Consider the following 25164-nt stretch of genomic DNA (forward strand, 5'->3'; position numbering starts at 1 on the left):
GAAGGACCTTTTGTTCTTAGTATGAAATAAATGTTTTCTTTCTAAACTGGGTTCTAAGGTCATCAACATTGCTCATCTGGCTGTCAGAATGCTAGTCCACTTAAATCCTAACACTGGGTTGGTTTTTCTTCTTCACCTGTAGACACCCAGCCACTTCCAAGTCACTGTTACAACACTGCTGTTCTTCCCAACTTCTGCTGAAGTTTTTATTCTTTCCACTGAAAATTTAAATTCATACCCGCCACTATTAGCCCAGCAGGAAATCCAAGATTGTTTTATTTTTTTACCCTACTCCCCAAACACGATGATCACAAAGCAGCTAGTTATCTCTAGCAGCAGAGTCTGGCTGAACAGAGAACTAAAGGCCTAGAGGTTCCCATGCGAGTCCAGTCCAATGCATGTGCCCTAGAGAACATTACATAGCCTTCAAGAGAACAGGGCGAACCTCAGGGAAGTGGGGTAAGATTTAAAAGTCAAGTATAGAGCCCGGCTGGCGTGGCTCAGTGGTTGAGCACCCACCTATGGACCAGGAGGTCATGGTCCAATTCCCAGACAGGGCACATGCCCTGGTTACAGGTTCAGTAGGGAGTGTGTAGGAGGCAACCAATTAATGATTCTCTCTCATCAATGATGTTTCTCTCTCTCTCCTCCCTTCCTCTCTGAAATCAAGAAAAATATATCTTTTAAATAATTTAAAATAAAATAAAATAAATAAAAGTAGTGCATACAGAAGCATACTATTATTTCTGACACAGGAGATCAAATATCTTGATGATATTCAGACAGTTCCTTTTCTGTAATTCCTGTCACCATTTAATCACATTTTGGCAAAATACATAAAGCAAACACTTCTAGTTCACTTTTAACTTCACTCAAGCAACATCCTCCTCCTCTTTATACTGTGTCCACCAGGCGAGAAGCTCCCCACTCAAATCCTTTTCTATTCTTGCTCATATGTATTCACTTTTGTTCTTCACTATGATCAGCTTTATGCTCATTTGAGTGCAATTTCTTCCAATACTGAAACCTTTACGGTGCTCACAGCTCACTGACACGGCTCATCAAACGTGTGCACACTGCCTTGAAACTTCTCCCTCACTACAGCCTCATTGAAAACCAGCTCCTGAGGCCTGGGCACACTCTACTGGTGGTTTCCATCAGAGGGAGGAGGTTAAGATCCCAGTGGATCTGATCTGCCCCACCAGAGACGACTGCTTATTTGTTTCCAAAATAGTGAAAGAAAGAAAGGAAGAAGGGGAGGGGAGGGGAGGGGAGGGGAGGGGAGGGGAGAAGGAAAAGTAAAGTATACACCCCACAATCCATACTCGTAGGAATTTTAATGCAGGAAGAGACCTGGGCCAGTAAACTTTCACCTCCTACCCTGCAAAGACACAGCCAAGTCCTTGAAAGGAGGCTGCTCTGCAACTAGACTGTTTACACACAACAGATGAATGAAGGAATAGGGAAGGCACATGCGTTTTAACCCAAGCAGTCTGGTCCCAGAGCTCAAGCTTTTCCGTTATAAATCATCTACTTTACAGAGCCAAGGCCACCTCTGAAGAAACCATGGGAAAGAAGAGCGTCAACTAGGAACTGAGTTGACGTTCCAACATTACACTGGAGCCAGGGAGCGCCTGCCGGCAAGTTACAAAATCCGACCGCTGGAGCAGCAGCGGCCGGCTGTGACTTCAGAGGAGAGGAAGCAGTCGCCACAGTAAGATTCTAGAACAGGGCTCCACAGACCCCGAGCACTTCAATTCGAGTCGTCCGTGTTCCCGTGGCCGGAGGTGCACGCCTGCCTGAGCCGGGTGTACCAGTCTGGGAGGCGGCACAAGAAACAGATCAATTTTCCCTCAGAAAGGAAACAAGACTTCAGTCTATAAAAATAATCCTTCTAGCAAGGTGCTTCAGGTTGCTTCTCTTCAGAGCAAAGAAAAGCTGATGAGTTCAGATGGCTTCCTGTCTGGCCACCTTCACCCTCTTCACTCTTCTTGCGCCGTTAGCAGCAGCAGCAGCAGCAGCAGCAGCCCTGGGCAGGAAGCAAACACCTTTCTAATTCAAATAAAACTGACCTGCACAGAGAACTGCCACTTTTGAAGGCCCTATAGTATTCTTCAAAAAGAAAAAGATCTTGCCCTAACCGGCTTGGCTCAGTGGATAGAGGGTCGGTCTGCGGACTGAAGGGTCCCAGGTTCGATTCTGGTCAAGGGCATGTACCTTGGTTGTGGGCACATCCCCAGTAGGGGGTGTGCAAGAGGCAGCTGATTGATGTTTCTCTCTCATCAATGTTTCTAACTCTCTAACCCTCTCCCATCCTCTCTGTGAAAGATCAATAAAATATTTTAAAAAGAAAAAAGAAAAAGATCTTTTTTAAATGCCAGTTGTATAATTTTGAAAAACCCAACAATAAAACATTCCCCTCTAAAGACCCCCTTCTCTTAAAAGTGATCTTTTAATAGGTTGGCATATGCCATACCACATTTTTTTTTCTTGGAATTCTAGTGCCAAAAGGCCAGGGTTTGTGTGGGCATAATGCCACTCTTTCTGTATTTTGAAAATGTGAAGTCTGAATCATTTATGGATTGATGTACAGAGTTAAAGCATAAGTGATAAAGCAGGTAACTCCCTACATACATCGGTCCATATGTGATGCATATAAAGTTTTCTCCAACAAAACTATGCTTAATAGTATTAAAAACCATCATAAAAGGTCCACCTATTGCCAGCTGTCCCAGTATGTACAGGGTGGGGCAAACATAGGTTTACAGTGTTGAGTACATGAAACAGAGTTTATTCTTGTATTATTATTTATTAATCGTTACATTACTTTCCGTGCGAACAACTGTAATTTTGCCCACCCTGAATGCATGTTTCCACTGTGCACATACACCCCACCCACCTGTGTTTGGGGCCCTGTGAGCCGAAACCCTCAGGTGGCCCTCGGGGCTGGGTTGTGGTATGTAGTTAACCCCAAGCATTCCTTCCTGTGCAAAGCACTGGCTTTCACCCACCTGCTCATGCTCCTTCTCTCAAAGCAGCATGACTAAGCCAGAGGCTGGCCTGACTAACATGATATCCTAGGGAAGAAAGGTTTGGCCCGAAGAAAATGTCTAGAAAAAGAAGAGAACAGGGAATCCAGCTCCGACAAAGAAGAAAGTGGCCCAGATCGGGAGGAGGGGTGGAAACAGGGCCTGGGACTTCCCACTTCCTCACCCCCTACCATAGCCTCTGCTTCATTTCTTTAACAAATAGCTCCTCCCCTGATTTTAAAACTACTCCATTTGGGAATTATAGCAGAAGTAAAGGGTTCAAACTGGCTCTCAGAAAAATATAAGCGATGAATAAACATAAGAGGCTCGAGCTCCCTAGTTTTAACTCCCACTGCCTTAGTTACAAGATACCCAGGACTGGTTTAGCGCAGGACAGGCAGGTCAGTGCACACCTGAAGCGCTAAAGCAGCATATGCTCTCTGTGTACAACACACAAGTGATTCAGATTTCAGATTTGTAAAACACAGAAAGAATGGCATTATACCCATAAGTGCACTGGCATTTTAGTGCTAAGACTCCAAAATCTAGTATAATCACTAAGGCTGGGATTCTCAGCGAAAGGGGTTTGGGATAGAAAAGCTCGCACCGAGGTCAGAAGTGAAAATCCAAGTAATACAGGGTCATCGAAGACAAAGCAGTGAAACGAGGTGCACACAGAGACAGCCCCATGCCATGCACGGTGGCACACGGGCCACCCCTCAGGTCCGCCGCTCCTGACCACAGGAGGCAGAGGTTCGATGGCGCGCCTAAGTCCACCACCTCAAAGTACAGAGCTGTCATGCAAACCCAGGCCTCTGATCCCAACCTCTAGAGCAGTGGTTCTCAACCTTGGCTGCACATTAGAAGCACCTGTGAATCTTTTTAAAATCCTGATTTCCGGGCCTCACCCTCCGGAAATTCTGTTTCTTTGTTACTAAATGTTGTGTCCCCACCCCATAACAAAGAAAACAGAATTTCCGGAGGATGGGGCCCAGAAATCAGGATTTTAAAAAGATTCCCAGGCAATTCTAATGTGCAGCCAAGGCTGAGAGCCACTGCACTAGAGCCTGCAGCCTCTCCGCAATCTAAAATACCACATTCCAGAGGCGGCAGAACTCCCCCCGTGGTTCCCCCTGAGCCACTTGCCCCAGCCACGCCTCTTTTTTCAGAAAAACACACCCTCCTTACTCCCTCCCTTGAACACCAGGTTTCTGAGGGGACCACCATGTTCTTGCACTGCCACATCTCCCTGGCCACAAGGAGTGGATGAAGGGTTTAAGGATCTCTTTAAGGGTTTGTGTTTGTTTTACTCCAAGCTGGAATAAGGGAGGTTCTTTCCTCTGGTAGTGAGCAAGGGGTCATAGCAGGTGGACATGAGTCAACACTAAACAGAAGCCTTCGTCCAAGATCGTGGACACCGGCCACACAGAAGCAGAGCCCGCCCCACCCAATCCCCAGCACCGTCTCCGCGGTCATCTCAACCACCGCCCTGGCCAGTGATCTGCCCCAATAATGTTCATTTCAGTTCAAACTGGTTTGAACTGAGTTCTTCTTCAATACAAAGTCCATCTTGTTCAATACAAAGTCCTAACCATGATCAAAAGGTTAACAATCATTTTTCTTAAAAAGCTGAGGTGTTTTTTTTAAGTACTTGTTAGGTTAGGCTGGAATCTTTTTTTTTTATTAATATATTTTATTGATTTTTTACAGAGAGGAAGGGAGAGAGATAGAGAGAGTTAGAAACATCGATGAGAGAGAAACATCGATCAGCTGCCTCCTGCATATCTCCTATTGGAGATGTGCCCGCAACCCAGGTACATGCCCTTGACCGGAATCGAACCCAGGACCTTTCAGTCCGCAGGCTGACGCTCTATCCACTGAGCCAAACCGGTTTTGGCAGGCTGGAATCTTTTGAAGAACCAACTAAGATCACACACCTACCCCTCACTGCCCAACACAAACAAAACTGCCATCTCCTTAACTTAGCATCTCCCATCTCAGCCCAGTGAAGATGAGCTGACATGTAGGTTAATAGAAGCTGTGAAAGCACCTGGGAAAAGGAAAGGAACATTCCAAAATAACAGCTTATGAGGGGTTTTTCCTCACAACTCTCTTGGGAGATAAATCAGTATTATTCTCAGTGTGTTAAAAAAAAAAAAAAAAAAAAGTAAGCTAATGAAATTAAAGAACAACAAATGGAAAGACCCAACTTTTTAAAAAATCTGTTTTATTGATTTTTTACAGAGAGGAGGGGTGAGGGTTAGAGAGTTAGAAACATCGATGAGAGAGAAACATCGATCAGCTGCCTCCTGCACACTCCCTACTGGGGATGTGCCCGTAACCAAGGTGTATACCCTTGACCTGAATCGAACCTGGGACCCTTGAGTCTGGAGGCCGACGCTCTATCCACTGAGCCAAACTGGTTAAGGCAGACCCAACTTCTTTAACCCACCTCAAAGTGGGCTTGAGTGCGATATCAGGACTTCCTCCTCCTAACTGCTGATATACCCTCCTGTTAATATTTTATACACCATGCGCAAAGATATTTTCAGCAATCACAAAAATAAAATTATTTACTTTGTATCCTCCTCAGATTTGGTCTTATCTGAAAGGTGAAGAGCAGAAGAAGTACTCTTCAATGCTGCTCCCAGCAACAGAGACAGCTTTTGCCCATCCACAAGGAGACACCCCAACGGAAATGCTAACGCCACACACCACTGATGGATGGGCAATCGGGCCTCCGACTCAGCCACTCAGCCGTTCAGAACCTTCAGCACAGACACAGAGGGCACAAAGATATGCATGCTCAGTGTAGTGGTGCTAGGACCAAACAGCTGGGAGCTGCCTAAATCAGCGACTTTCAACCTTTTTCATCTCATGGCACACATAAACTAATTACTAAAATTCTGTGGCATACCAAAAAACACTATATTTCTTGCCAATCTGACAAAAAAATAGATATAATTTTTATTCATTCACAGCAGACAGCTATTGTGTTGGCTGCTGTCACTTCTTCTTTGACAATCTTAGGCAAAAGAGGTCAGCACCCCTAACCTCTAACAGTCAAATATTGCATGTTTTAAAAATTCTTGTGGCACACCAGTGTGCCGTGCAACACTGACTGAAAATCACTGACCTAGATGTTGGCAACCAAGTATGAATAAAAAAAAAAAAAATGGCAAACCATTCACAGAAGAAAATAATACACTGAAATTGTACTCACTCATAAGAGATCTAATTTATTGATTTGGAAAAATAATCATGACATACATTTGACCTAAAAAGAAAATTGCTAACAAAATAGTATGGTCAGTCTTACATAAGTATTCTCGCCATCTTTTTTCTATGGACATATAAATAAAATAGTTATCACATGGCAAAAACCATGAGCAATTTTCAATTTTCCATTATAATTTTGTCAGAAGTTGTGTTAGTTCTCATTTGAACAATGTACACATACCACTTTTACTGTAATAAAAACAAATTTCTTTTTTAAAATTAGCATTTGTAAAAACACTTCAATTGGGCAGCCTCAAGAAATTTGTTTAAGAAGGTTGTTCCCAAGATCCTATGTAATAAAAACCTAATATGCAAATGGGCCAAACAGCAGAACGACCGATCGCTATGATAACCACTGATCACCAGGGCGTAGACACTCAACGCAGGAGCTGTCCCCAGCCCACAGGCCCTAGGCCAGCCAAGGCAGGTGCCAGCAGGGGTCCCCCGATCGCCCTGCAGAGGGAAGTGACCAGCAGCAGGGGATGGGGCCAGCGAGCAGGCGGTGCCAGACCAGCCAAGACAGGTGCTAGTGGGGGCCCCCCATTGCCTCGCCGGTCGCCCCACAAATCGGCCCTGATCGCCGGCCAGGCCTAGAGACGCTACCCATGCACAAATTTCGTGCACCAGGCCTCTAGTATAAATATAAATCACAAAGCACATGTAGAGCCTGAGAAAGAATATACCTACCAAGAACTCCTGGTGGTTAACTGGACTCAAATTTAAAAGCAGATCCTATGCCCAGCCACTGTGGCTCAGCAGCTGAGCGCCAACCTATGAACCAAAAGGTCACAGTTCGATTCCTGGTCAGGGCACACCTGTTGGGTTGTAGGCTCAATCCCCAGTAGGGGGCGTAATCCTCAGTGGGGGGGGGCGTAATCCTCAGTGGGGGGTGTAATCCTCAGTGGGATGTGTTATCCTCAGTAGGGGGTGTGCAGAAGGCAGCCAATTGATGATTCTCTCTCATCACTGATGTTTCTTTCTCCCTCTCCCTTCCTCTCTGAAATTAATAAAAATACACTACAAGAGAGAGAGAGAGAGAGAGAGAGAGAGAGAGAGAGAGAGAGAGAGAGAGAGAGAGAGAAACCCTACCAGCTGTTTTTTAACCGGGGCCTCTCACTCAAATGCAACCATACTTCAGGGAAAAGCCTACATTGAATTCCTAACATCTGAGCCAGCCCTTATAAAGGAGTTTCTGAAATTGCATTTCAACCAATAGGACTGAGACTCCCCATCCCATCAGAGCTGTGCAGCTATATCCCCCATCAGCATCTTCACTGACCAATCAGAGTGGCTCCATTATGACCAATGAGGACAAAGCCTTTTAGACCAATCAAACTGTGAGGATCTGGAATCCTCAGTTGCAAGAGGACAGACCAGGCCAATCAGGAACCAGGGCAGAGACCTCTCTTTATATAAGTCAGCTCCCCTCTAGCTCAGAGAGAGCACTTTCCCTTTCCACTGAAGGTTGTGTTTCCTAGCTGGAACTGAAGTACCAAAGACAAAACCCCGAAGGGTGTGGAAGGCAGGGCAAAACAGTACAGACTGGCAGGGAGCAGAGCAGGCAGAGCAGAGCTACCTGGCAGTAGAGGACCCTTGCCCAGGGCTGCCTGGCCCCAGGGCCTCCTCACAACCAGGCTGCTGTGCTGCTTCATAACTGAGGTGTAACACAATCGAGTGAACTGTTCCACAGCCATGCTGTTTTCACAGCCATGCGACATCACAACTGAGTTGTTTGCACTGAATGAAGTTTCCTTCTTCACCACTCCAAACTGGAGATTCCTACTGGTATTGAATTGGCTCCAACTACCATCTGCTGACATACACAAGGCTTAGGATCCTCAGCCAAAGTAAGAAGCCAAAGAAAACTTTCTCCACTTTTCTAAATTGTTCCTCAAAATTATTTGGCTTTTTTTTTTTTCTTTTCTTAAAAGGCCTTCTCCAGCCCAACTGGCATGGCTCAGTGAAACTGAACCAGGAGGTCATGGTTCGATTCCTGGTCAGGGCACCTGCCCAGGTTTCGGGCTCGATCCCCAGTAGGGGGCGTGCAGGAAGTAGCTCATCAGTGATGTTTCTATCTCTCCTCTCCCTTCCTTTCTGAAATCAATTAAAAATATATTAAAACAAAACCAAAAACAAGGCCTTCTCCAAATAAAGCAAATTTTAAAAAAGCATTCTGCTGGAGAAGAACTTGACCACCTTTTTTATAAGGCTACCCTCAGCCAATAAACTGTATCCTGAAGCCTGAAATCTTGAAAACTTCCAAATTCATCCCAGTCCTTCACTCATCCAAACACACCAAGACCACCCACCCTCGTCCTTACTCCAGCTTGCTTCCCCCTCACTTCCCTGGCCCTAGTCCACTTGACCTTCACGGATCCCTAACCCCTCAGGCAGCCCTTAGCACCTGTGCTGCAATGCTGTGCTCTCCCAACGGTCCTTCAATGGCTGCCGTAGCCCACAAGTTGGCTCCAAGGCCCTTCTCCCCCTCCAGGCTTCTCCAACTGGGAATACTGCCCAGCTTCACTGGTCTATGACCAGTCTGCTTATCTCAGAACATTACCTCTACTACTGAGGCTGGCAACATGCTCCTTCGTGGAGCCACTGAGCCATCTCTTCCAGAGCCTTTAAGGATGTTAAACACAGAAATTCCTGCCCATCATCAAACCTGGCACAAAGCACTTCCTCCTTATCTGTCACCCCGTCTATTTGGTCCAAAATGGACAACCATCTTTGCTCTACCCAAAATCCCATGTAAAAAGCAGCTGTAACCTGATTATTCCTCCAGGCTGACCTCCCATTCTATATTTCAAGCCACTTTTACCCGATTGTCTGGATTCTGTGCCATGCTCCTTGTCAAAGGCTCTCCCTCTACCCAACTTATTAAAAAGATAGCTCAATGAGGTCTACAAGCTCTTGGTTTTCTTTTCAACCTGGATGCCATCTGACAATGCCCACCTAGTCTAAAGCTCGGGCTGGTGAGCTCTGCCTACAGGAAAAGCGCAGCTGAATAATCTGGATCTCACACTCGGTGCTGTCTTCTTTCACCATTTCCCATGCTTTGCTTTTTCCCTTCCTGCAAAGTGTCGAGTATCTTGTAACTCCAGGAAGACATTTTGCTGTTATTTGACTTTCTATATTCCTTTCACAATTGTTATAAAAACTTACAGCTGACCATTTCTCCATTTCTACTGTAGGAGGCCCAGAGCCCAATGCAAACTTTATCGCATTATTTTATTATATGTTTATAAATTAATAGGTTGTCTTACAACCTTTATGAATATAAATGTACCTACATAAGACTATTTTTAAACAGTTTTTCCTTTCTTCACAGTCGATCCTCTTCGGAATAACTATGAAATACACACTTACCTCCTGCTGTACAAACAGACATAGGAGACATATCTCAAAAATATATGGAGTCAAATAATAAAGAAGTACGTAGTAGCGAAATTATTAAATCACCCTTTGGCAGCCAACGTAGTAATAGCTATCTCAGGCAAAAATCATCAATGGATGCTATAACTAGTAGGTGAAAATTTGATGACAAACAGGATATTCATACATAGTCTCAAAATATCTCCCCACAAGATACCTATTAATCATAAAAGGAAAACATAGCAACTTTTTGAAGCCACCTGGCAAACACCTCCTGCACCGGGAGGACAAGAGGTGCGCTGTAATGATACACTGAGGACAGAACATCACCCCTGCGGTACGCCTGCCACAAATGCACAGCCTTTAATAACCATGAGAAACATCAAACAAGCTCAAACTAAAGGGCGATACAAAATAAATGGCCTGTCCTCTTCAAAAGTATTAAGTCAAGGAAATGCAGATTATGAACTACTCTGGATTAAAGGAAGACTATACAGATGAGAACTAAACGCAGCCTGCGATCTTGTACTGGATCATGGACCAGAAAGCAGTTATTTTCCTTTCCCTATAAGGGGCAATAGAAGAATAGGTGAAATGTGAATAAGGTTTATGGACTACATGTTAGTACTCTATCAATCCTAATACTGATTCAGGTAACTGTACTAAGATTACATAAATGAATGTCCTTGTTTTTATCATTATATCAGTTTCAAGTGTACAACATAATGATTCAATATTTGTGTGTATTGCAAAATGATCACCACAGGAAGTCTGTCTACTTCACATCCATCACCATACATAATTACAGAAGTTTTTTCTTGTAATGGGAACTTTCAAGATATACTCTGAGCAACTTTCAAGTATACAATCCAGTATTACTAACTATAGTCTCCATGCTGTACATCACATTCCCGTAACGTATTATAACTGAAAGTTTGCACCCTTTGACCACCCTTCATCCATTCTTCCCAATCCCAACCCCACCCCGGACAACACCAATCTGTTCTCTGCATCTATGAGCTTGGTTTATGGAAGGGGTTTTGGTATTTTTTTGGAGTCCACATATAAGGGAGATCATACAGTATTTGCCTTTGTCTTTCTTCACTTAGTATAAAGCCCTCAAGGTCCATCCATGCTGTCACAAATGGCAGGATTTCATCCTTTTTTATGGCCAAATAATATTTCATTGAATATATTCATAGATTTTCTTTATCCATTCATCCGCTGATAGATACTTAGGTTATTTCCAATTCTTGGTTTTTGTAAATAGTGCTTCTTTGCACTGCTTTTTGAAAGTTTCTTGTAGGTTTAATATTTTCCAAAAATAGAAAATGTTAAAAGTACATATGGTCATGATTCAACTAGGACCAGTAAAAGCACTGTTTTACATACATTAATCTTAAAGATTTTTGTTTGTTTGTTTGTTTGTTTGTTTTAATTAAAGTACAAAATGAGTTGCTTATCTCTCACTCAAGACCTGGTCTCCTAAAGCAATCATTATTAAATGTGGGGTATCGTACACTCTATGCTCTGACAAATAAGTTATGAATATTGTTGCAATGTTATGAAGAAAGTAGTATTTCATATTGACTCAGATGTGGGCTCTAAAGTTAGACTATCCAATTAGAATCCTGCCTCTTACACTTTCTAGTTATGTAATCTTGGGTAAGATTTTTCTTCTCTCGGGCAGTGTCCTGAGCTGCAGAATGGGTACAATCATAGAGCTTATCACACAGTGCTTACAGCATGACTAAACGCGGCAATGATCTGAAGCACGTAACAGTCCCTGGCACATAATGAGTGCGTAATGAATGTCAGCTTTTAGTAAACGTTAGCTACCATGTACTCATCAGCCTCATTGTTGGCGCCATATTCTCACCCGAGCTGCTTCTTTTTCTTTTTGCTTTGACATTCAATTTATCATTTCTTCTATTACATATATCCTTATTTAAATGTTAGCCTTCCGAAACAAGGCAAAGTATAAGTAAGTATTAAAAATAAAAAGAACAAGTGAAACCTTCCTAACACAGGGGTCCTCACTCAAAGGTTTAAACTCACCCTTAGAATGTGCGGCCAGCTGCCGCTTTGTCCAGGGACTTGGTCATCAACAGCGCACAGCCGAACAATTCACATCATCGCAAAAGATGTGCTGCCTCTGCCCCAGGACACGGACTGACAAGGGCCACGGGAAGGCATACAACTTTGGCCCCACATAAAAATAAGTTAATTTCCTACAGATCTCGTTGTCAGTTGGTCCAATAACTACATTACAGCTTCACCATCTTCCTTGCACTGACCATAGGCTGCATGTGAGGCACTGCTGGGGCCTTACGCGCACTGGCTCACTGAGTCTTCATACTAACGCCACGTAATGGGAATCATCACACCCTTCACAGATGAGGAAAATTACCTGCTCAAAAGTCTAAGTGGCAGAGCCAGGAGAGAAATCAGACTGGTCAGACTCAAATCTGAATTATTTCCAATAGACTCTGCTGCCTGTCCATATGCGTAAACAAGCATGTAGGGAAAATGCCATTAACCACATATATCAAGGACACTATTTTATTCGACAATCCACATAAATTTCCTTGAAGTAACTTTTCCTGAGGGTTGTTTTTTGTTTTTGTTTTTTGCTTTTGGTTAGTAATGCTCACTATAGGGTTGTTTTTTGTTTTTGTTTTTTGCTTTTGGTTAGTAATGCTCACTATGGCTTCTCCACTTACAAGAAAGGCAACTGTCTTTTAAATTATACCAGAAAATGTCACTGTGTGCAAGCAACAGGATAACACTGCAGGAAAAACCTGGGAGGATGGACAACTGCTGCAAGGACCCATCACTTGGTGGCAACACCAGAAAAAGAATCAGCAGTCAGCTGATCTGAACCAACCATCTTTCCAAGCGATAGGCAAGGGAAACAAGGGGAACCTCCCTTATCTGCCAACACCCTCTCCGCTACCCACTTGCCCCAGGGCAGGGCTACCTGCTCAAGCCTAAGGACAGACTAAATCTTCAGTCTATACCAGCGGTTCTCAACCTGTGGGTCGCAACCCATTTGGGGGCCAAACGATCCTTTCACAGGGGTCGTCTAAATACATTCCGCATATCAGATATTTACATTACGATTCATAACAGTAGCAAAATTACAGTTATGAAGTAGCAACAAAAATAATTTTTTGGTTGGGGGTTACCACAACATGAGAAATGTATTAAAGGGTCGCAGCATTAGGAAGGTTGAGAACCACTGGTCTATACAGAGAATGTGCTACCCAGAAAGCGAAGAACAAAAGCGGAGAGGGGCTGCTCTGAACACTGTGCAACTCCCTCCTCTTGATCCTTGTGCCTTTATTTAATTCTTCTCCATCAAGGCCTTTCGGACATGATGCAATTTAACAGTGAATTATTTCCTATCCAGCATTCTGCACTGTCCTCTCATCTGTCTTACCTGTCTCTCAACTAATTAGGCCATTAAGATCATTAGGGCAGAGGCAAAGGAAGCCTTAGGTCCATAGGAATCCTACAAATTTCAAATACAAGGCAGCATGGCATGGGCCTTGAGACAACAGTGCCCAGGGATAAAGTCCAGACATACTAGACCGGGGTGGGCCAACTTTTTGACTCGAGGGCCACAATGGGTTCTTAAACCGGACCGGAGGGCCGGAACAAAAGCATGGATGGAGTGTTTGTGTGAACTAATATAAATTCAAAGTAAACATCATTACATAAAAGGGTACGGTCTTTTTTTTCAATAGTTTTATTCATTTCAAACGGGCCGTAGTTTGCCCACGTCTGTACTAGACTGAGACGTAGTTCAAGTGCCAAGCAGTGACCATACCCAGTCAGAGCAGGGCCCAGGCCAATCTTTTCCCCTCTGGATACCCAGCCCTCAGTGCAGTATCTGCCACATCATAATAAGTGCTTAATTCACTCCGGCTGCATGAACACCTGGGGAGAGGAGTGTTCGAGGTCCAAAAACCTTATTTACTGGCTCTGTCACCTTGAACAAGTTAATTGATTTATTTCAGCATCAGTCTCAGCTGTAAAATGAGGAGAGCAGCCAGAACCGGTTTGGCTCAGTGAATAAAGCGTTGGCCTGTGGACTCAAGGGTCCCGGGTTCGATTCCGGTCAAGGGCATGTACCTTAGTTGCAGGCACATCCCCAGTGGGGGGCATGCAGGAGGCAGCTGATCAATGTTTCTCTCTCATAGATGTTTCTGGCTCTCTATCTCTCTCCCTTCCTCTCTGTAAAGAAATCAATAAAATATATTTTTTAAAAAATGAGGAGAGCAATATCTACCTCATATCCTATATAATAAAAGAGAAACATGCAAATTAGCCATCCCTCTGCTATGCTCAAGCCACGCCCACCAGCTCTCAGTGGCCTGACAGCCAGGACTCTCATTCACCTGCATCTCAGACCGTGACAGCAGAGAGTTGGGACTATGTCTAAAGAACACCTGTTGATACAACGTAGCTCTGCAGCCGAAAGATGCCGGCGTATCGACAGAAAATGTCTGCAGAGCAGCATGCCTTTGAAGTTGAAAGAAGGCGGTGGCGACGACAGAATATGTTGAGAGAACAGTCATCAACAAGTACTACCAATATGCAATTCTCGGACATAGTTGCGGTGGAAAGACTGTTCGATGTGAATTTTACCTGTCACTCAATTTCTTGGATTAAAAACCATCCGATGGGAAACTTACTCGATGTTGTAGCAAAGGGAAAGTCTGTCCAAATGATATACACTTTCCAGATTACCCGGCATATTTAAAAAGAGTAATTACAGGGAAAACCAAGATGGCGGCATAGGTTAACGCCGGAGTTTGCTGCTTTGAACAACTACTTCAAAAGTGAAACTAAAACACGGAACGGACATCACCCAGAACCACAGGAAAGCTGGCTGAGTGGAAGTCCTACAACTAGGAGGAAAGAGAAACGCATACGGACACTCAGAGGAGGCGCAGTGCTGAAGTCAAATTCTGAGGTGCGGAGTGCGCGGAGCGGGCTGGCGGTGGAGGGCGCGGTTGGCGTTTTCAATCGGGAGGGAGTCGCAGACTCTGAGCTCCAGATCCAGGCGAGTCTTTAGGGACCCAGACTCAAACGGGAGAAGCGGGACTGTCTGGCTTTGGTCAGAGCGAGTGCAGCTTTCTCTCCCAGCTTTGCAGCGGGTGCTGGGACCCAGAGAGGCAGAGCCCCTGGGGACAGGACTGAGAGCCGCCATAACTGCTCTCTCCGGCCCACCCTGTTGATCCTGTGCGACCCGCCCTGCCCACGCCCTGCACAGAGGCATTTGCCGGATAGCCTCAGGCAAAGGCTAGATTAGCACCTCCCTAGAGGACAGAAGTTCTCTCACTGCTGACACAGCTGATTCTCATAGCCACTTGGCCTGGAGGTCAAACCCTCCCTGGAATTAGCTACAACAATCAAGATTTATCTATAAGACTGCGAACAAAGACCACTAGGGGGTGCACCAAGGAAGCATAACAAAATGCGGAGACAAAGAAACAGGACAAAATTGTCAATGGAAGAAATAGAGTTCAGAACCACACTTTTAAGGTCTCTCAAGAACTGTTTAGAAGCTGCCGATAAACTTAATGAGATCTACACGAAAACTAATAAGACCCTCGATCTTATATTGGGGAACCAACTAGAAATTAAGCACACACGGACTGAAATAACGAATATTATACAGACGCCCGACAGCAGACCAGAGGAGCACAAGAATCAAGTCAATGATTTGAAATGCGAGGAAGCAAAAAACATCCAACCGGAAAAGCAAAATGAAAAAAGAATCCAAAAATGCGAGGATAGTGTAAGGAGCCTCTGGGACAGCTTCAAGCGTACCAACGTCAGAATTATAGGGGTGCCAGAAGATGAGAGAGAGCAAGATATTGAAAACCTATTTGAAGAAATAATGACAGAAAACTTCCCCCACCTGGTGAAAGAAATGGACTTACAGGTCCAAGAAGCGCGGAGAACCCCAAACAAAAGGAATCCAAAGAGGACCACACCAAGACACATCATAATTAAAATGCCAAGAGCAAAAGATAAAGAGAGAATCTTAAAAACAGCAAGAGAAAGAAACTCAGTTACCTACAAGGGAATACCCATACGACTGTCAGCTGATTTCTCAACAGAAACTTTGCAGGCCAGAAGGGAGTGGCAAGAAATATTCAAAGTGATGAATACCAAGAACCTACAACCAAGATTACTTTATCCAGCAAAGCTATCATTCAGAATTGAAGGTCAGATAAAGAGCTTCACAGATAAGGAAAAGCTAAAGGAGTTCATCACCACCAAACCAGGATTATATGAAATGCTGAAAGGTATCCTTTAAGAAGAGGAAGAGGAAGAAAAAGGTAAAGATACAAATTATGAACAACAAATATGCATCTATCAACAAGTGAATCTAAGAATCAAGTGAATAAATAATCTGATGAAAAGAATGAACTGTTGATTATAATAGAATCAGGGACATAGAAAGGGAATGGACTGACTATTCTTGGGGGGGAAAGGGGTGTGGGAGATGTGGGAAGAGACTGGACAAAAATCGTGCACCTATGGATGAGGACAGTGGGTGGGGAGTGAGGGCGGAGGGTGGGGCGGGAACTGGGAGGAGGGGAGTTATGGGGGGAAAAAAAAAGGGAACAAATGTAATAATCTGAACAATAAAGATTTAATTAAAAAAAAAAAAGAGTAATTACAAAGGAAGATTCTGACAGTAAAAATGTCATGGAAAATATTTGTTCCATAAATAGTTCCTTTGCTTTTGCTTCCATGGGTGCAAATATTGCATTGCCATCAGGATATGGGCCATACTGTTTTAGAATAAACGGACAAGTTTATCACCGTACTGGAACTTTACATCCTGCGGATGGTGCTTCTTGGAAGTTTGCTCAACTCTGTATTTTGGATACAGCTGAAGCTACAAGTAAAAGATTAGCAATTCCAGAAAACCAGGGCTGCTCAGAAAGACTCATGATCAACATTAACAACCTCATGCATGAAATAAATGAATTAACAAAATCGTACAAGATGCTACATGAGGTAGAAAAGGAAGCCCAATCTGAAGCAGCAGCAAAAGGTATTGCTCCCACAGAGGTAACAATGGCGATTAAATACGATCGCAACAGTGACCCAGGTAGATATAATTCTCCCCGTGTAACCGAGGTTGCTGTCATATTCAGAAACGAAGATGGAGAACCTCCTTTTGAAAGGGACTTGCTCATTCATTGTAAACCAGATCCCAATAATCCAAATGCCACTAAAATGAAACAAATCAATATCCTGTTTCCTACATTAGATGCAATGACATATCCTATTCTTTTTCCACATGGTGAACAAGGCTGGGGAACAGATATTGCATTAAGACTCAGAGACAACAGTGTAATCAACAATAATACTAGACAAAATGTAAGGGCACGAGTCACACAAATGCAGTATTATGGATTTCATCTCTCTGTGCGGGACACATTCAATCCTATTTTAAATGCAGGAAAATTAACTCAACAGTTTATCATAGATTCGTATTCAAAAATGGAGGCCAATCGGATGAATTTCATCAAAGCAAACCAATCTAAGTTGAGAGTTGAAAAATATAATGGTTTGATGGATTATCTCAAATCTAGATCTGAAAATGACAATGTGCCGATTGGTAAAATGATAATACTTCCATCATCTTCTGAGGGTAGTCCCAGAAATATGCAGCAGCGATATCAGGAGGCTATGGCAATTGTAACAAGGTATGGCAAGCCTGATTTATTCATAACCATGACGTGCAACCCCAAATGGGCAGATATTGCAAACAATTTACAACACTGGCAAAAAATTGAAAACAGACCTGACTTGGTAGCCAGAGTTTTTAATATTAAATTGAATGCTCTTTTAAATGATATCTGTAAATTCCATTTCTTTGGCAATGTAATAGCTAAAATTCATGTCATTGAATTTCAGAAACGTGGACTGCCTCACGCTCACATATTATTGATATTAGATAGTGAGTCCAAATTACGTTCCTCTAATTAATTCCCTTTCAATGTGCACAAATTTCGTGCACCGGGCTACTAGTGGTAATTATAAGTTAAAAAGGAACATATATTTAGCACACTTTCTGGTACACAGTAAATGTCCCATAACCATCTGGGCTATTATTATTATTATTCCACAATGTTAATACAGGTCCTCAATGATGGATCCAAAATACTAAAGATCAGAATTTTTCAAGTTAAAACAGTGCACATAGCTATAGAAATATATATATACATATATACACACACACACATATATATACACACACACATACATATATGTGTGTGTGTGCACACCTTTGAACAGAATTTGGGACAGCAACCCACAATCAAACATATTCATACTTTTGCAGTGAAATACATCCTAAGCAAATAAAGACTATACTGTAACAGTTGCACCTCAGTTCACAAGTAAAAAACACTAAATCTCCAGAGCTTTGGGGATTCTAAAACTGAAGAAAGGGCTATGGGACTATATTCACAAAAAGCACTGGTGTTTGTTCGCACAAGGCCCACTAAGTGTGCAGGTGACTGCAGTGTTGCCTGAATAAAAGTTGTCGAGATTAAGTAGGAAAGCTGCTCAGCATAAGTTTCCCACATTCCCTCGAGCTGCCACAGCCCAGAAAATGTCACCTTGTTTGTCTGAGAAATAGTGCATAAGTTCTTGGCCAACGTGCAGTCGTTTCCCCACATCCTTCTGCAACCCCTGCGCCAGGCAGGACTCCATGCGAGGCTCCATGGTGAATTAAAGAAAAACTCTACTTGCAAGTGCTATTCTGAAAAAACTAGTCAATCTTCAAAATCTTGGATTCCTCCTGGCAGCGCTACTACTCTCTTCTGTCTTCTCACCAAATCCTGGGAATCTCCATTACTGCACACACTATCCTGTAACTATTTGCTTCTTTATCAGTGCTCACCCCCACCTAGACTCTGAGCTCCTTGAAAGCAGGAACCAAGTCTTGATAACAATTGCTAATGTCTGAGTGTGTGTTCCATGGCAGGCATGTGATAAGGTTATGGTGTATGCTCTCATTTAGTGCTTACAATAACTCGATCATCCCACATTATGGACGAGGACACTAAAGCGTGGAGAGGCTGAGAACGCTCATGCAGTGTAGGACTGCAGGTTACTCAGTTAACACCCACGGTACCTAGGTGCCCTGCCTAACCTTCCTCACAGGAGCCTGACACTGTTCACAAACTCCCCCTTTCACACGGCCAGGGCTTCATTCAGCGGAGGCCGGACCCTCCTTAACACAGGAGGTTAAGCACGACAGTCAAAAGCAAGCACGGACACCACCCATTTTCCAGTGATGCTGGGGGAAGCACGCAAAGCCATGCTGCGATGTAAAGTCTGCTGGGAGCGTCTAAGAAAGATTTCGTCTCAGGTGAAGACACAGCAGGCACTCTTCTTCCCTGACACTGTGGACTTCTTAAATTCTTAGAGGAAATTACTCTAATAGTAACTAAGTCAACTGAGTCCGTTTTTGGTTACGGTCAGCCAGAAGCACCCTAACACATACAAAGAGAGGTGGGGCTGTGCTTCCAACATGCACAGGTGACTTCCCAGCCCTCAAAAGTGTGAACACTCGAGTCGGATCTCTCAACTCTGCCACTCCTACCTTCAGCACCAATGCCAGCAGGGAAGGAGCACTTGTTAACTTCAACTAAGTGAATAAACAGATGGATGGAGTAGAACTTAAGCCCAGCTTTTAAATAAATTTTATATCCAGTTGTAGGTGAAATATTAGATTCCTATGTAACACTCTTAATAAGTATAAAGTCTGCTGACTCTTAGACAAGACCAAGGTTTAATGTATTTGGAAAACAGTGTATAGTTTACTCAAGTAAACGAAGGAATACTGTAAGCACTAGTTTTCAAGTCCAAATAAATCTCAGAAGACTGGGTCAATGAAAAAGCACAAAAGAGTCTGTTTCTGTAAGCCCCTTTCCCAATGACCACAGCACCTATTGGCAATACAACCTTGACCCAAAAAGGCCACCCTCTTTTCAAACTGAAAGCATTTCATGGGAGGGGGGAGGCAGAGAGAGCAAGACACCTCTTCTGCACTTCAAGTCCAGTCCAGTTTTTATTCACGAAAACTCAGTCCTTGGTATATATGGTCAACCTTCACAACTCAGCTGGTCAGAGGACCCTGCCTGCACCTTCCACCGAGCAAGGGCACGGAAAGCCTTGGTTTTTAGACCTGAAGTATAAGCTCCAGGCCATCACACAGAACAGTCCCCGAGAAAATCAGGAAGACATTCCTCATTCAGGAAGGGCCACTCACCAGGGTATCATGACCCACCCGGTGCAGGACACAACATTCACTTCTACCCTAAGGCCGCAAATGCTTTCCAACATTAAGACCTTCTCTTTACCGGTTCACTTGGCCTTCTCTCAAAGTGCTGAAAGATAACAATTCTTGATCTCAAACAAAAATCAAAGGAAACTCTACTTCTTCTAGAATGACATGTCTAGGAGCCATAACCTGACCAGGTGTCTTACTGGAAGCCAAGGAATCATGCTGATTGCTCACAAAGATTTTTTTCCTAAGGACCAATTCGGATCCACGAAGGCAGCCCAGCCACCTGGAGTGCCTTCTAATGCACAGCTTACCTTGTAATTGCTAGAGTTCACCCAAGAGGTAGCGAGTCCATCCACAAGTTTATCTAACATGGTCTGGTCATGCTCAAGGTCGGCAGACTTCTGTTTGTCTGAGAAATAGTCTATGAGTTCTTGGCCAACCTGCAGTCGTTTCCCCACATCCTTCTGCAACACCTGTGCCAGGCAGGACTCCATGCGAGGCTCCATGGTGAATTCAAATTGAGATGCAGCAAAAGCTAGAGGGCAGTCAGGGTGACACCCTCCCAGTTAGTGTACCCGGGAGGTTGCCTCTTTGTTCGCTGAAGGTTACTAAGAGCCTGTGTTTCAAAGATGCAATCCGGGGAATGGCAACAATGCACCATGTGTGTCTGAAGAGCAGCTGGCAGGATATTAAAAGTTCAATTTAAATAACTAGTAGACGATAAAGGAGTGAATGGCAGAGTGCAGTCCTGGTATTGGGTCTGAAATACTTCATAATTCAGCAGTCCATTCTGAAAAGTAAGAAAACAACGAATCAGCACAGATAACGTAACACTCAAATGTTATAAAACACTGAATCAAAGACAAAGCAGTTCATGCTGCAGAATCATTTATAATGGCAAGTGGAAATGAGAATCAGGAATGCTTGGCAATCATATCAGAATAACATAATCATTATATTTTAAGATTTTTTAATTGATTTTTTAGAGGGAGAGGGAGGAAGAGGGAGAGGGAGAGGGAGGGAGAGAGAAACATCCATTAAAAGTGAAACATGGATCAGCTGCCTCCTGCACACTCCTTACTGGGGATCAAGCCCACAACTTGGACATGTGCCCCAATCAGGAATCTAACCAGCGACCATTCACCCAACCAACCAGCACATGGGCCAGGGCCATGGTTACTATTGTTGTCAGGAAGAACACTGAAGGCCCAAGCAGAGCCAATGGGCTACACAGTTGGTGGGTTGAGGTTTGTCACAATTTTCCAGCTTATGAACGTACCAGTCAGCAAAGCACTCTCTGCTTTAGCTGGCTTATTTATTTGTAGCTTAAATGTTGCTTCCCACCAAAAACTTAACACCATTCTATGTCTGCAGCTTATTGCCTTCCTCTCAGTTTTCCAAAAACCAAGGGCTGGATATGGGGTGGGCTCCATAGAAACACCATTGACCAAAGTGGTCAGTCTGGTAACATTAGAAGTCAAAGCCAGTCCCTACATCAAACTTCTTGCTTAGCTTTACAACAGTTGAGCGGTAGCCTTTACACATCCCCTCCACAATGAAGAAAGTAATGAAGGAAAGAAGGAAATCAGCTCATATTCTGATCAGTTACTGACATGGGGCTCTCCACTGGCAGACAATCACTCCACATGGGCCTGGTACTGTTATAAAAAAGCAGGAGACCTCAAAATCATGTTTGGGGTAGGGCAAAACACATGATACAGGAAAAGTACCACAATCCTTTTCATTAAGTGAAAAAGCTGACCATTTAATCTACAGCTGCTGAAGCAATTGTACACGCTTACTTCCTACGTCGATTCCTTTCAATCTAACCTAAGAAGACCCATAGAAAGTCTGCCTTCCAGATGCAGCAGCCCCTAACACTGCTAAAGAGAGACGTTCTGCACAGCAACCCTGCACCAGCTCTCAGGGCTCCAGCAGGGAACGCTGAGCTATTACACCAAGTAAGTTCAAAGGCTGTGCGTGGCAGCTCTTCCACTCTGCGCACAGTACTTCCTTCCCTAGCATCACCCAGCCTCATCCCCTCTCTCCACACACGAAGCACAATGGTCTTTCCGAGTTCCAGAATCAGAGATTTTTTTTTTTTATTAAATATATTTTATTGATTTTTCACAGAGAGGAAGGGAGAGAGATAGAGAGAGTTAGAAACATCGACCGGCTGCCTCTTGCACATCCCCCACCCGGGATGTGCCCGCAACCCAGGTACATGCCCTTGACCGGAATCGAACCCGGGACCTCTCAGTCCGCAGGCTGACCCTCTATCCACTGAGCCAAACCGGTTTCGGCCAGAATCAGAGATGTTTTATACCCACAGGAACCATGTAAGCCAGTAAGGAAAATGCTCCCTCAAAGCCCCAGGTGTGTGCTTGCCCGACTTGGGCTTTACTGCGTCTAACAACGCAGCGGGCTGGGGACGGGGAGTAAAACTCACCATCTCACAGGCAAGCCTTCCTCAAAGGGAGGAGCATCTGCTCTCCAGTCAGTTCCACACCCGGGAACCAGTCCCTCCCTCACGAGAAGGATCTTAGATAGACAAAAGCAGCTATTACCCTTCTCTCCAATTTTTAGTTCAAACAAAAATATCTCTAGTTCCTTAACAGCTCATAAGCTGGACTACAGAAGGTATCAGTGATACAGGAAACAGGAGCAACCAACAGAACCTTTTCTTTCCAGGCCCAGTATTAGCCCAAGAAGCAGAACAAGCAAGGTTGGGCTTGTGACATGGCCACAAATTCTTTGCTACTCCTCCCCCACCAAGGCGTAGTCTGCCACACCCACAGTGACGCTAGAACTGGTCCTGAGACTTGCTGTGGCCAGCTGGAAATCAGCAACTGCAAATCAAGCAGGGGTTTGACAGCAAGCACTGGAGCCCCCTCAGAATGCCGCCTGAGGCTGCCATGCTACCAGGAAGATGCTCTAGCTTCCAAAACGCGAGAGGCCATGTTCTCCAGCCCACTTCCAGCAGCAACAGTCAGGCCTGAGCGAGGCCAGTTGGAACCGGGCAGCCATTCATCGGACTGTAGCTACGCAAATCAATCTAAGGAGACCAGCACCAAATCTACCTAGTCTAGGGTGGGCAACCCCTGGCACACATGCCAAACATGGCACGCCAGTAACTTTTGCTGGCACGCAAAACCCTCTCTTATAATCTTCCATTTACAATTTTTTTCTTGATATCGAGTTTTTTTATTTTTCAGATAAATTCAGTGTAGGTGCATCTTAGATAAATAAATAAGTTTACATAACAAGTTATCTTAAAGACCATAGACATGGATTGACAAGAGAGGGGAAGAACAATTTCTATGCCTCTGCCTTAACTCTCCCTGCCTTCCTAGATCCGACCAGTGTTTTGGTTTCATCCACATACGCTTGTGAATCTTTGTTCTCAGTGATGAATTTTGTTAAATCTCGTAATAGGAGTAGCCTGACGGACGAAAGTAGTAGCTCGTGCATATCTCTAAAGGTCACAAGATATAAACCTGATGTAAAATCTCTGTCACCAATGATGCAGCAGCAAAAGTCCCACTGATAATATCAAACAGAGTCGTAAAGTTTTCTGTCGGACTATCAGTGTACATGTATACATTAAAAAATAAATGTATTTTTCATCATCATATACTGTGTTTTTGTCGCTCGAATGAATTTTATTATTGCTTCAAGGTTCCTCACATACATATACCTTAAGAGATATCAAGTAGGCATAACATGTTCTCAAAAAATTAGGGTTGGCACGCAGAAGAATTTTGAGTCAGAGATTTTGCTGGTTTTGGCACACACTCACAAAAAGGTTGCCCACCCCTGACCTAGTCAAACCACACCAAGAGATAACTGACCCACTCCTTCCTCCCCTAAACATCTACCTGTCATTCTCAACAGAAAGAATCCATGTCCTTTACTCCTTCAAGGAGCCTAAAATCAACCGGCACTAACCAATAATGATGATAACTCCATTTTAAAGAATCTCCCTGGGTGTCAGCTTCCATGCTGGACAATGTATACATACCATCTCTAATTCTCCAACCAACTCTATAAAGTACGTATTAATGCCTATTTTACAGATGAAGGAACTGAGGCAAAGGTAACTTTCCAAGGCCACATGCCCAGTGAGTTTCCTCTCCCCACCTTCAAACCCTTGCTATTACAAGTCTGGCCTACAAGTCTGGCCTAGTTCTGTGCTGACTCAGAGAAAGGAGGTCAGGCTTCGTGCTTACCTGGGAAGAATGGGGCAAGACAGCCACGCCTCCATTCCAGGGAGAAAAATGATCCCGCTCATTCCAGTCTAAGAGTGGCTTATAATATATGTATAATATAAAAGCTCTCTGTTAGAATGCTAGCACACTCAAAAATTGGCCCCAAATTCCCACGGATCACGTGCAGAATGAAAACCACTGGAAGCCCTAGGCATTGCACAGACTGAGACCCCATTTCCTCTTCTTTTTTTTAATTAAAAAAAATGGAATGGACAATCCTCTCTTATTCTTACTAAACTGGATTTTGGTACCTTTTCCCCATGCTTTCGAGCACTTTCTCCATCTCAGGTATTCAGGGACTACAGTCACACGGTCCCGAATTCACAGGATACACGAGTACAAGACCTCCTTCCCACTGCTGCCCAGCCACCCGATTTCCCTGCCTAAGCAAAAAATGACCCCTTTTCTGTGTCTTTCCACAGACATGTTTAGAAACATAAGCAAATAATTATGCATTCTCCTCTCGGAACCCCCCCCCCGCCGCCCCCAGGAAAAAGTTTCTAAGCATTTACAATTGAATCATAAAAAGAGATCGAAAGCGCCCGGCCGGCGTGGCTCAGTGGTTGAGCGTTGGCCTATGAACCAGGAGGTCACAGTTCAATTCCCGGTCAGGGCATATGCCCAGGTTGCAGGCTCCAGCCCCAGTGGGGGGCGAGCAGGAGGCAGCCGATCAATGATTCTCTCTCATCACTGATGTTTCTATCTTTCCCTCTCCTTCTCCCTTCTTCTCTGAAATCAATAAAAATATATTTTTTAAAAAAAGAGATCGAAAGCAAACTGACAAACATGTAGGCAAAACTTCATACAGCAACAAAATTACATAAAGACTTAATATTTTAAATAATTCAGAAAACTTAGAAAGTAAACAGGAGAGGATGTG

At 43.9% G+C, this 25164-nt stretch overlaps 1 protein-coding gene across 21 annotated transcripts in view; it reads right to left on the reverse strand.

Annotated features, from left to right (window-relative positions):
• Positions 1–25164, reverse strand: part of CLASP1 (cytoplasmic linker associated protein 1) — a 279926-nt gene that overhangs the window by 221477 nt on the left and 33285 nt on the right. For all 21 annotated transcript variants that reach the window (XM_059704721.1, XM_059704724.1, XM_059704725.1 and 18 more), the window contains exon 2: positions 20328–20806. In XM_059704721.1, coding sequence (XP_059560704.1) covers positions 20328–20522 — 195 coding nt within the window. In that variant the 5' untranslated portion in view covers positions 20523–20806. The remainder of the gene's footprint in view (positions 1–20327; positions 20807–25164) is intronic.

This window comes from Myotis daubentonii, chromosome 7, assembly GCF_963259705.1.
Source record: "Myotis daubentonii chromosome 7, mMyoDau2.1, whole genome shotgun sequence".
NCBI lineage: Eukaryota > Metazoa > Chordata > Mammalia > Chiroptera > Vespertilionidae > Myotis > Myotis daubentonii.